This window comes from Colias croceus, chromosome 12 (genome assembly GCF_905220415.1).
Source record: "Colias croceus chromosome 12, ilColCroc2.1".
Taxonomy (NCBI): domain Eukaryota; kingdom Metazoa; phylum Arthropoda; class Insecta; order Lepidoptera; family Pieridae; genus Colias; species Colias croceus.
In genome coordinates this window covers 6,855,384-6,867,681 of record NC_059548.1, presented here as the reverse complement: position 1 = coordinate 6,867,681, position 12,298 = coordinate 6,855,384, and the positions used below count along the sequence as shown (strand labels likewise).

Here is a 12,298-nt window from a genome sequence, read left to right as displayed (position 1 = left end):
GTTGCTTAAATATGCAAATAATTCACTCGTAATATTTCTTCCGAGAAGGGCCCCACTTACTATGCACCGTTCAGGATGTAGACTTTTACAAAAATGGCAGCAGACGTATCATTATAAAATTACAGTAATGAAGAGAAGCGCCCTTTTTATTTTCTAAGTTTTCCTATAAAGTTAAGGCGCTGCCCTGAGCAAGCATTTCATTCCACTCACACACACACGCCGCACCACAGCTGCAGCCCGACGCCATACGCGAATCATTACGAACGGGCCTCGGCCGGTAGTGTCGGTACACAGGCGTCCACGCACACATGCGTACGTTTTTGGTTTGGAAATAAGAATTTGCGATTTACACGAAATCTATTGATTGGACTAAAAAAATAACACAGTATTATATTAGTATGTTGCTTGTAGAATTATTTGCCGAAAAAACAGAATGATTGCATGTAGTTTAGTATGGTTTTTAAGCATCAAAAGATCTTTTTAGAGGTACCTTTGAGATTTTTTTCTATCGAGCAAAATAAGTTGTATTGTGTTTTCAACACACTATCTAACTAGTTTATCTCCTGAAGAATATCATATATTTATCTGAGACTTATTACTGCATATACTTTAAAGCATTATAATTTAGCAGCAAACTCGCGTTTTGCTCTACTAGTCACCTTAATGTGTTTTATTATAAGGAACTGAAATAAGTACTTCGTAACAATAAATAAAGCAAAGTAAAAGAGATCATCAATTTATTTCTAAAAGAGGAGAAGTTGGTATTACTTAGATCATCAATTTATTTCTAAAAGAGGAGAAGTTGGTATTACTTATTAAATAACATTAGGAGGTCGAATAATAGAATTAAATTTTTATAAAAACACAATAATGTTCACTAAAAATATTTTACAACAAAACAAGTGGAAAATATAATATATAACTGGGACATCTAAACAGGAAGTTAAAAACGATTATGTAGATGGAATATAATTTTAGATCAATGAACAAATATGATTCTAATTAAACTAGAAGCAAAATAAAGCTAAGTGCTGGGTAGTGTCTATACGTAGAGTCTAGACATTTATTTATAAATAAATTAAACTTATAGCTGATTCTCTCTATAAACCTTAAAAATTATCTTTTCACATCGAACCAACAATAACAAATTGTCCAATCCTATCTATCTATCCCCAGTCTTATGCGAAACCTTGTGCAGCTCCAAAATAAGGCCCATCTAAGTCTTCGGATGAAGCGCGATGATATGACGTGGCAAGATTAAATTAAATTTTGATGTTTTGTGTGTGCGATTTGTCGTCGTCATCGCTGTGCTCTTCCTGCAGCAGCAAGCTGTCGGGCGGCCCGCGGGGCGGCGCGCGCCCGCTGCCGCTCCGCCGGGAACCACCTCTCGAAAACATCCGCGATAGTTGCGCAAATTTCTTCCGTGAGACTACAATACAAAAATAATAGAGATAAGTAAAGTTAGGTACCATCAGTATTCATTTAGTATCAATTGAAAAAAAAAAACAAACAATTAAGTACTCAAGGAAATATAAAATATCGAATTAATAACGATAAAATTTATTTACCATGATGTACTTTAAGTACAACATAAGGGTCTACTCTACTGACTACAATTTTTCAAATATTTTGAAAATCTAGAAATACTAAGCACCAGTGGACAGTACCTACAAGCAACAGATTTATTAGTTAAATCGGATACAAATTTTCAATAACGTTTATTAATAACTTACGTTTGCCCATATTCTTCAGTCTTTCCTTAAAAGCCGCTTCATCATCATGACATTTTGTTTTATTTCCCTGTTCACTGTCCAATGCTGCTATGAACTCTTGGTTCCATCGCAGTTCGGCCATGAATTCCTCGTTCTGAAGGAATGTGGCGATGCGGTCGTCATCCATTTCGAGATTAAGATCTATTCTAGCATCTGTATTGGGAGGTATGCGTAGGAACATCGGTGGTAGGGGACCTAGCATTCGCGGAACCCATTTTTTACGTACAGCTAACGGCACCGACTCGTCTTCAACGTCTCTGCAAGCAACACCTAACTCAAGATATATACGAGTTACAATTTTATAAAAAAGTTATTAATTGCAATATAATACTAGTTCTGTCTGAACAGTTAAATAATATGCCCCGAATATTCTAAGATCTAAAATCTGAATACTCGTAACAAATCTTATCAAGATCCGTATACGGTATAGGTAACAGATTGGGAAAGAAAAGCTTATTAAATTGAAAATATATGTGAAAAATGTGACAGATAGCATAAAATTAATGAATAGAATAGATGTTATTGAGTGGTGAGGAAATCAATCAAAAAATATGAATAATATTCAGTATATTAAAGCCATTCAAAAGCGCTTGTAAAAGAAGTCCAATTGAATAAATAAGTTGCTAAATTTGAGATTATGCAATTGAAAGAAATTTCATGATCAAGTAGCTACATAATAGTTGTAGGTCAGTGGCGTGTTCTTGGCTCAGATGAATCCGCCGGTCTCTGATAAACGCCTGGCAAGCGACTCGTTACATCGTAATTGATGACTTATTTATGCAATATTTAGATGATTACTGCCATACTCGTATATGAAATAATGCAACGTGGGCGAAACATGTCTTGAAAGTTAATAGCCGATTATAATGCTTGTGATGGAGCAAAAACAAACTAACAAATTGTCGGTTTTTTTACCATTATTGCCGTTTCAAAGGTACTTAGTTAAGGCCGTGTACGCGGTCCGTGCGCTGTTTGGCTCAAATATGTGATTTTTCAAACCAGATTGTCCATCAACCACTTATCTTACAAACATATGGATTACTAATAATTTTAGGAAATTTTATTGTCTATATAGTTAGTTAAGAGTTTTTTTTCAATTAATACAGTATTTGTGAATACCATCAAGATAACTGAGCCGATGATTACTTGATTTCACTTTTAGTGTCAATTTCGAAGCTAAAAATATCTGAAATTGCTGACAGATCTAACACACATTTTTTTTTGACTAACTGCAAAAATCCTTATTAAAATAGTTAGTTAAGAGATTTTTTTATTTTGGACTCCTAACTTACGAAATTAAAATCCGAACAATGTGAATTTTTTTAGAAATTATAGTCGACAAAATGATTATTTTCACCAAGATATTTGACTTAGTTGAATATAATTTATACATATTGCAATAAAAGAACGTCTTACTTATAAGATAAAATTTAAAAAATCAACTAAGGTACCTCTATTATTTTTCTACAATTTTTTTTAAAGTACTATAAAACACTGCGCGCGACCCGATTAAAATCAGTCGGCAGCGAGCCTTTCCAGAGAGAGGACATGTTGCTCGGCGCTCTCCTGTGGACCTATGCTGTTCATAGTAAAAGGATAGCGCAAGCCGCGATCTATCGTAATAGATCGCGGAGATTTTGACTTGCGTTAAATTGAATAAGCCCTCTTAAGTAATTTTCTTTAAAATTTCTTTAAATATGGATTCCTTAGATTAGTTACCATGAAAAATAAAAACGAGTAAATATTTTGATGATACGAGACTCGAGAGCTTATCTAGTTCTAAAAGTTTTGTTTATTTCAAAGTGTCAAAAATAATATCTAACACCATGACCTAACATTTAAGATTTTCCAAACTGATTTTTCAATTTTTTTAATTATATTGATGGCAACTGTAAATAAGGTTTATTTATTTATCTACTATTGCATCACATGATATGCTAGCTACTTACACAAGTGCTGTGGTATCATTATCGTCGCCGTTCTGAACAGCGCGTGCTGACCGGCGGCTGCTGCGAGAAGGCGAACAACTTTCTACGCGCTCTATCTCTAACCGCAGTCTTTCATTCTGGTTGTCGGTGCTCATAGCCAGCAGTTGGTCGATGGTCGCATCAACCGCACCCTGGTTAGCACGCAGCACAGCTTCGATAACGTCATCATCCATGTCCGGAAACATGGTTTTAAAATCCGTCATCGCCTGCGTGAACTCGAGTTGCATCGTCGAAGCCATCGTGCCGGCGGGTCGTAGTGCGTGATCTTCGAGAGGTGTCACGAGCGCGGATCTCTCGCCGGCAAAACAGCTGATACGTCACTCGGATTTGGCGCAGTGTAGGAGACCGTTGCCGTGTAGGCATCGGCCATTCTCGCGACGCGCTGGATATTGCGTCGGTCGGTTTGTGTCCCCCACGCCACTAATTAGCGATATTAGAACGCTAATGTAATACAGCGCCCTGCACTGAACGTTACCATGATGTTCAATTTTCACTTTCTGTGTTTCAGGTGTGCAATGCGCTTGCGTGAGTGCAGAGGAACGCGGAGGGTGTAGTCGTCGATATAAATAGAGCCGCGTGAAACTACGACGGCGCGCTATGTTGTTGCCTCGTCCGGCAAGCGGCATGCGCGCATGTCCGACTATTGTTTGTAAATTACTTTCATCATTTTGACCTTTTTATATTCTTCTGCACCGTTCATGGTTGTGCAGAAAGAGCATAAATAAACCTTAGCACTTCGTACGTGACTTGGACAAAAATACTATTACTGTATATGTATTGCTATTGCCTAGGTACTGGTATTACTTGTATACGTAGTATATTATTATTAGTCTGTGGTACTGGGTATAAGATCATTTAATGGATTCGTTTTTGTATTTTATTGCGTCTTTGTTCCAGGGCGTAGATTACTTAAGCCAAATGGTACTTTAAAAACTGTAAAAGAATAGATAATAAAGGATGTATCATGATTGATGTATCATGTATTTAAAGCGAAGTGTAGGTAAATGAAACCATAAAGCACCTAACGTATGTACTTGAAGATACCAATTAACTCTAATTGCAATCCTGAACATCCCGGATACAAAGACTGCAATGCATCGTCGATAGTACGTAAGCAACACTTTTAACAAGTTTTAAGATTCGAGAAACACTTAACGTAGGTACCTACTCGTAAGACTTCGATTTAATTATTATATTGAAGTGAAACTTCGGGTTGAAAGTAAAATTTCAAGGTCGCGTCATGGCAATACCATCACGTCATGAAGTAAGGCGACGATTTTGGTATCTTTTAATCTTGCCAAAGAAGTTTCACTTATGACGCATGTGCTCGGCACACACGTATTTTTTTATTTTATAGCTTTAATAATATTAACTATTTATTAATATAATACGGCCAATACGTCTCTTAAGATTATTAAAAGAACTCTGGGTTTGCTATGCTAAAATTTCCGAAGCGGTAAATAGAAATTAATGAATTTTGATATACACATAGATCACAGATGATTCCCCGGAAAAAGTCTCAAAGGATATTTATCGCTAAAATGAAAACTTGAAGGAAATTTAAAACAGGATGGGAGCATGGATGGGGAAGCATGTCTTTGGACTTGCGAGCACAGACGCGTATTATTTTTATACAGATAGTTTTTTTTATTTATTAATTTTCAAACTTTTATTAGATGGATATTTCGAAATAGATTTAATTCAGATGAAAAACTAAATATTATTTTATACTAGCTGTGCCGCGCGGTACCATCTACGGACGAACTCGCGAGCAAATCCTAAAATATAACTGAGTCCAGATTCGTCTAAAAACGGGATAAAAAAAGGGGAACGATGATTAGTTTAACAAATAGATATGCATTGTCAACATTTATTTTCAAGATTTATCTTACACACATGAATAATTAAGTGCCTTATCGTGTAATACTACTATACAACAAATAATATTATCAATAATAAAAATACAGTATTCATCTAAGTGCGACACATTGGATATTTCATATATTATCCGAGACAGGCTAAGTACAATTATTGTTAGTTTCCAAATACACTTTATTTCACAGGAAATATTATCTTACTAAGGATAGGCCGTAGTAGAACTACATAAGAGAGTTTAGCTTATATATATTATTAAATTTGACACAAGCGTAACAGATTAAATAATATATCTAATAAAACTGGGTTAGTTCCTTTGAAGTTAGGTTTTAATATATAGATATCAGTTATTTAGATATTCGAGTAAATTAAAAGAACTCTTTGATTTTTTCAACATACAATGATACAATTGACACAACTTAATTGCCTTTCAAAATGGACGGTCCTGAGCTCTATGAGACTATGAATAGATATTTTTATCATTACCAATTGTTCAAAAGAATATGTATCGTCTGAATAAGAAAAAATACATTACATAAAGTATACAATAATTATTGAAATTAAATTAGATTGTGCGAAAGAGGTGGAGTAGACCGTACGTAATTTACCACATATAGAATTTCTAAATATAAGTAGTTGAAGTCGATGTAATTAGAGGAATTATTATAGAATAAATAATTAGATTGCATTTCCACTTTAGACGTTCAATAAAATTTAAAACACGATTTCATTTGATGTAATTATTGTTTGATTTGAAAACAATACAAAATACGTAGAGAATAACAAAACAAAATTTCGTTTATAAATATTATCTTTATTTCTTTGAAGAATAAAATGTATAGTTTTGTTTAAGATTTAATGCTAATAACGCAAAATAAAATAAAAAGACACCAAGAGATCGCAAATTTTTAGCATTTCTACGACATCAAAACGCTATTATCTATAATACTATATTTCATTTTAATTCATTGTTCCATGAAATGACATCGCATAATATTAGAAGATATTTAATTGGCAAAATATATTTATTTGGACCCAAAGAAAATTCATGATTTCAAAACTAGAATACATGACACACAAACCGTAAAATATGGTAAAAACATAGAAAAGAAACAGATTAATAATAAAATTAACATGTCATAAAAATAAATATGGCAACAGAGTAAAAATGGAATACAAGATCTTTTTTTTTGGGTAGATCGAGGCAAACGTGCAGACGCGTCACCTGATAGAGACATACACCCATAGGAAAAATGCTAGTAATATAATTTTGGATCAGTGTAGAATTCTCAAAGAGAATATGGGTTTCCCGCCCCAAAATAAAGTCCATGTGATAAAAAAAAACCATTAAAAAGATTGCATAAAAAATAAGTTAATGAAGACTTAGCAGTTAATGGTAATGTTTAGACGGGAGCCTGTGAGCCCTGTTGCGGGAGGACTACCATAGTGTTTGTGGGGGCGTTTTGTCCTTCTGCTTGAGCTTCAGTTCCATCCTTGTTAGCTTGGTTGGCGGCCTGTTAATGAAAGAAATATCATTTATTAATAAATTTTCTAGATATAAGACTCAATCGAATTGACTGAAAATTAATACACATAATCAATATTATATGGTAGACAGACACATTATAATTTATAGCAATGTATAGTGTTCCAGTTATAGAAAACCTGAGATTCTGATGTTGAACTTTCACTTTGTTCCTTGCTGTTGGTTGGTATCACAACCCGGATCGTTCATTTCGTTTCCATTTACTACAGGGATAGCAGCCATAAGCGTAGCTGCATAATAGGATGGGAGTTGGATATATTTTATCATTCAATGAGCAGACTAGAGCAAAGAAGTTTAAATTGCACTTACAACAGGCACAGGGTTGGCAGCCATGAGCGTAGCGGCGCGGTATGAGGGGGGCGGGGTCTGTTTGACCGCCTCCTCGTAGTCGGGCAGCAGGCTGGAGTACTGCGGCACGGGCACCGGCGCGCGGCTGTACGGGGCGATGGGGCTCACGGAGCCCTCGCTGGATATCACGAAGGGCGTGAGGCTGGTGAGCGCGTGCGTACGCATCGTGAGGTACTTGTAGCAGCGCCACACCATGTTGATGAAATACGCCTGGGAAAATAAATGATTTTTAAAACTTTTTAATAGTCGACTTCCTAAAATCAAAGGTTCAATATGGAATCAAACTGCTTCTTATTTCTTTGAATAAATTGTTTGTTGTTACTTTCAAACACGTTTTTGTTTGTCTACTTTGTATTGTTCTAGGTTAAGAGGTTTACATGCTACCAATTGTTAAAATTCATCTTTATGTAACATTGGACTATTAAAGCACAATAAAACTAGTTAAAAAACTACATACCTTCTGCAGAATAGCGACAAGGAAGGCGCACAGTATAAGGAAAGCCAGTGCAGGTGCTGGCAGAGTTAGCAACTCGTTCCGCCATGGAACGCGACGTGCGTCCTTCACCAGGCGGTGTATCGAGCGCACGTAGCAAAGATATCCCATACCGGTTAATCTAAATAAAAAAAAAAAATGAAAGAATAATCTATTTTATTTTCTAACTTCCTCCCAACATTAGAAACTTGTATAAATTTAATAATTTATTATTCAATTTGTTAATTCTTAAACGTCAAGAACTACTGTTACCTAAACATTACCTAAATTATTACAACCATAAAACATATTCACTTTATCAGTGCATGAAAAAAATTTTTAAATACACAAACTGTATTACAATGTAACTCATTGCACAATTGAATTTCGATTTTTGTTAATATGAAACAATTCTGTCATATCACAGTATTTAATTTAATAGTATGTGAAGAAAAAAAAACTATTAAGCATACTTACACGGTGATGGCAAAATCGAAAATTTGAAGACAGAAGAAAGGTAGGATATGGGCAGGTTTGCCACGAGCTGCACCATATATTAACATCAGAGTGATAGCCAAAGTGCACACTGTTACTAGAGCACCAACATCTACGTCATCTGAATAAAAATAAACAACAATAGTTAAAAATTAGTGTACTTGTAGAAGTGTATACTTGCAAGAGAGATAGATATATGTGTCATATTCATGTATATGAATGAATGTCCAAATCACAAGTCAGCAACAACAATGCATGTCTAATTTTATATATATGGTACATAAATAATATAGTGTCAATTGTTACAGTCATATGCTTACGGTATATATAGCTGTGGTCTCTTGGTTTAACAGCATATTGTGGACTGGGAGGCGCTTCCACATTAGACAAGGGTGTGGGTAATGCTGAACCAACATCATGCCAATCTACAAAAGTCTCCTGCTCTTGTTCAAAGTCCTGCATCAAAGCTGGATCCCTGACCACAGCAGCCAAGAATCCCAGAGCTATGAGATGAAGGGTCTGAAAAATTTGTATGTGTATTTCAAATGAAAATACTAAGTAAAGCATGAGGGATGTTAAAAATAATTTTGAACCAATAAAATCTTATTATGATCATGAGTATTTTGTGAATATTAATGAATTCTCAAAACAAAACAAAGTCTGCATTGTGATAGAAATATATTGTAATATTTTTATAAAATATAAAAGACCATGCATTGAATTATAGAAATACTTACCAAATGCCAAGAACCAAGGAGTATGGTTCCGGTTCGTACATGCAAGCATCCGCAACAGCGCCATTCCTTACTGCGCTCAGTACCCATTTTATTTCGAAATCTTAACATTTTGACCTACAAATATTGAAAATATTTTAATTAAAAGTTGCTATATTTTTATTCATTTCCTTTTATTTGTGTATTATCATATCAACACAGGAAATAACCCATATTTAAATGATATAATATAAACATTATGATGTTGTGAACTTTAAAAATAACTTGTGCCAATCATATGGTTCCTTATACTTATTCAGTGAGATGTGGTTCCACAATACACATGTAAGTATCTACCCTTTTTCATCAGTATTTGAAGTTATTAAACATATATTGTAATATTGAAGACATCATTGCTTCATATTTCTGAATTTGATTAGTAAACACAATATATTGATGCATTATGTAATGAGTGACTCAATATCTGAATAAAATAGTTGCAGTATGTGTCTAGGAGTTATTAAAAATGATAATACTGGATATAGGTAATTAAACATTTGTCTAGGTGGTATATCATCATCAGAATATTGTGAGGCATTAAAAGAAATTTGTCTAGAATTTTTTAGTCATTCACCAAAAATTACTTTAAAAGATCTGCTTTTCTCTTCCAAAATGTACACTACTGCTGAAGAAGTTATAAGCAACAATTACACTCCAAGACCCAAATGTAATAGTATTTGAAAGTGAACTTTGAAGTTTAGTTACTTATAAATTTGTTACAAAAAAGGGAAATCACATTTCAGACTAATCATAGACTGCTTATTCGTTTAAAATGTATCGACTTGAAACAATATCTCGAAATTGAGTAATTATAATATTAACTAACAGTAGTTGATATTTTATAGATAGCCTTTAGGTGTTTTCGTTTAATTTTAGCAACGAGTAGTTAAGTCCGGTTCCTAGAATATGTGCACCAATAAATACAATCTATAATATAAAAATGTCTCGCAAAATGTGTTGGTAAGCGCATAACTCGAGAACAACTGAACCAATTTGGTTAATTTTTTTTATTACATTTCTTGAAGTACGAGGATGGTTCTTATGGAGAGAAAACGGAAGAATGTACCACGGGCGAAGCCGGTGCGGACCGCTAGTCTTAATATATACATAAATCTCGTGTCACAATGTTTGTCCTCAATGGACTCCTAAACCACTTAACCGATTATAATAAAATTTGCACACCATGTGCAGTTCGATCCAACTTGAGAGATAGGATAGTTTAAAGCACAAAGCGAGCGAAGCCGCGGGCGGAAAGCTTTTATTATAAGAATAACTCCTGTGTGTTTTCATAAAAAAGATTGCATATCGATAGCTACGCATTACTCATATGTCACAAGTTTATAGAGAGTGACTATAATCGTTATATGAATTACACATTAAAATAAAAATGGAATCATAATAAGAAGCGTATTCATATTACATTACATTGATTCCATATGTGTTGGGAATGTAACGAGGATAGATTGTTTATTATAATGTTCAACTTACGTTAAGGTCAGTCAAATAACAAAATACTGCTTTTGATTCCACTAAAACAAGGAACTTTACTTTTACTAAACAATTAATTTCAATAAAAGTATCAACACATCAATATAAAAATCACAATTCAAAATTAATAATATTCTTCATTTACGTAGGTAGTAGAAATAATTTGGAAATAATCACGTAGAAATGACAATGTGACAGATTGAAATATTGACTAGGTATTGAGTTTAGACAGTTCGTGTCGTCTGTGCTTGTGTAGTGGTGCATTTACACACTCGTTTTTGTTTCGCAAGTCGTGACTAGTAGCATCAGTATTAAGTGATTTGTGAGTAGTATTGTTACTACTATTTGGTTGTAACTAGACGATATCGATATACAATTATTAAATTCATCACACATTCTTTATCGTGTCTAAGCGCATTACGTTAAACCACTAAAAATGTGGATAGAACTTCTACACTATAATTTTTACTAAAATTAAAATTATATAAAGTTGTAACATTTTCACTTTGTTTTTACTGTTCTGTGATTTTCACATAATAAAGAAGCTATATCTAATACACTGGAGATTGCACTATGAAGTATGAACGTTGACTTGTCACGGGAAGGTATGACCTTGAATGACGCCTGGTTGTTCCTTCATCCCTTTCACACCAACTTGCCAAGTTAGGTGTGAAAGAGATAAAAAAACAACTAGGCGTCATTCAAGGTCATACCTTCCCGTGACAAGTCAACGTTCATAGTGCAATCTTCTTGCACATAATATAAAATAATGAAACAGCTGTCAAAAACTGAGTGCTACCTACAGCAGCTACCTACCTAGGTACATAGGTAGGTAGGTACTACATTTGAGTGATTTGACAATTCGATAAATATTTCGATACTTCCACTACATTACAATTTACATTATAGTAATTATTTTAATAAGTATTAGGTCATTCGATATTTCTATTTCAGCTAAATTTTTACATGTTATAATCACAAATTATTGTTTAAAACGTTTTATCTAATTAAACTTGTTACATGATAGAATCTTAAGTTTTTGTTCAATACGAATGAGTTTTGTAGAAGGTAAGGAAATAACATAAAATCTATATTATTTAAAAATATTAATTATAGTCAAGTCAAGTATCCTAATTTCAGCTATAATGGAAAAAATTCCAGACAAACTTGGTTATTTGATATTAACAGAGGACGGGGCGGTACTTGAATCTGGCGGCGAACTTGAAAACGACGAACGTGTTGCTACGATTGTTACTGATCTTATCAGTTTATCCAATAGGTAATAAATATTTTTTTGTGACGATACATTGATTGCGTGGAGTGTGCGAACAGCTAACTGTAACTTTTATTATATTTTTAGTGTGGATCCTATAGCCTTTGGACCAAATGAACCATTCAAGAAAATATCTATAGCATATGAAGATCATTGGTTTGTCATATGCTTGTCTAATAAGAAGATACATGTGGTAAAGCGCAGCATACAAGCACCTGCTTCTGAAGGAATTGCTGTCAATGTATAAATTGGCATTATAATAATCCAA

General features: G+C 34.0%; 3 protein-coding genes across 5 annotated transcripts; 1 reads left to right on the top strand and 2 right to left on the bottom strand.

The window, feature by feature from the left end:
* Positions 1-801: 801 nt before the first annotated feature.
* Positions 802-4,325, bottom strand: LOC123696136 (CUE domain-containing protein 1). Its single transcript, XM_045642169.1, has 3 exons — positions 3,722-4,325; positions 1,734-2,029; positions 802-1,429 (listed from the first exon to the last, which is right to left on the bottom strand). Exons 1-3 carry the CDS (start codon positions 3,997-3,999, stop codon positions 1,263-1,265), a joined length of 741 nt encoding a protein of 246 aa, XP_045498125.1. The 5' UTR covers positions 4,000-4,325; the 3' UTR covers positions 802-1,262.
* A 1,291-nt stretch (positions 4,326-5,616) lies between these two features.
* LOC123696135 (lysosomal-associated transmembrane protein 4A) lies at positions 5,617-10,914 on the bottom strand. The gene is made up of 7 exons (XM_045642168.1): positions 10,758-10,914; positions 9,234-9,347; positions 8,817-9,015; positions 8,479-8,617; positions 7,987-8,143; positions 7,491-7,739; positions 5,617-7,149 (listed from the first exon to the last, which is right to left on the bottom strand). The coding sequence occupies exons 2-7, from the start codon at positions 9,339-9,341 to the stop codon at positions 7,039-7,041; spliced, it is 963 nt and encodes a 320-aa protein (XP_045498124.1). The 5' UTR covers positions 9,342-9,347; positions 10,758-10,914; the 3' UTR covers positions 5,617-7,038.
* A 662-nt stretch (positions 10,915-11,576) lies between these two features.
* On the top strand, positions 11,577-12,277 carry LOC123696089 (ragulator complex protein LAMTOR4 homolog). Of its 3 annotated transcripts, none has more exons than XM_045642097.1 (3): positions 11,577-11,825; positions 11,919-12,036; positions 12,118-12,277. In XM_045642097.1, the coding sequence occupies exons 1-3, from the start codon at positions 11,810-11,812 to the stop codon at positions 12,275-12,277; spliced, it is 294 nt and encodes a 97-aa protein (XP_045498053.1). In that variant the 5' UTR covers positions 11,577-11,809. The 3 variants fall into 3 exon arrangements, with proteins under 3 accessions (XP_045498053.1, XP_045498051.1, XP_045498052.1); XM_045642095.1 differs by having other exon boundaries at positions 11,898-12,036; XM_045642096.1 differs by having other exon boundaries at positions 11,884-12,036.
* Positions 12,278-12,298: the final 21 nt, after the last annotated feature.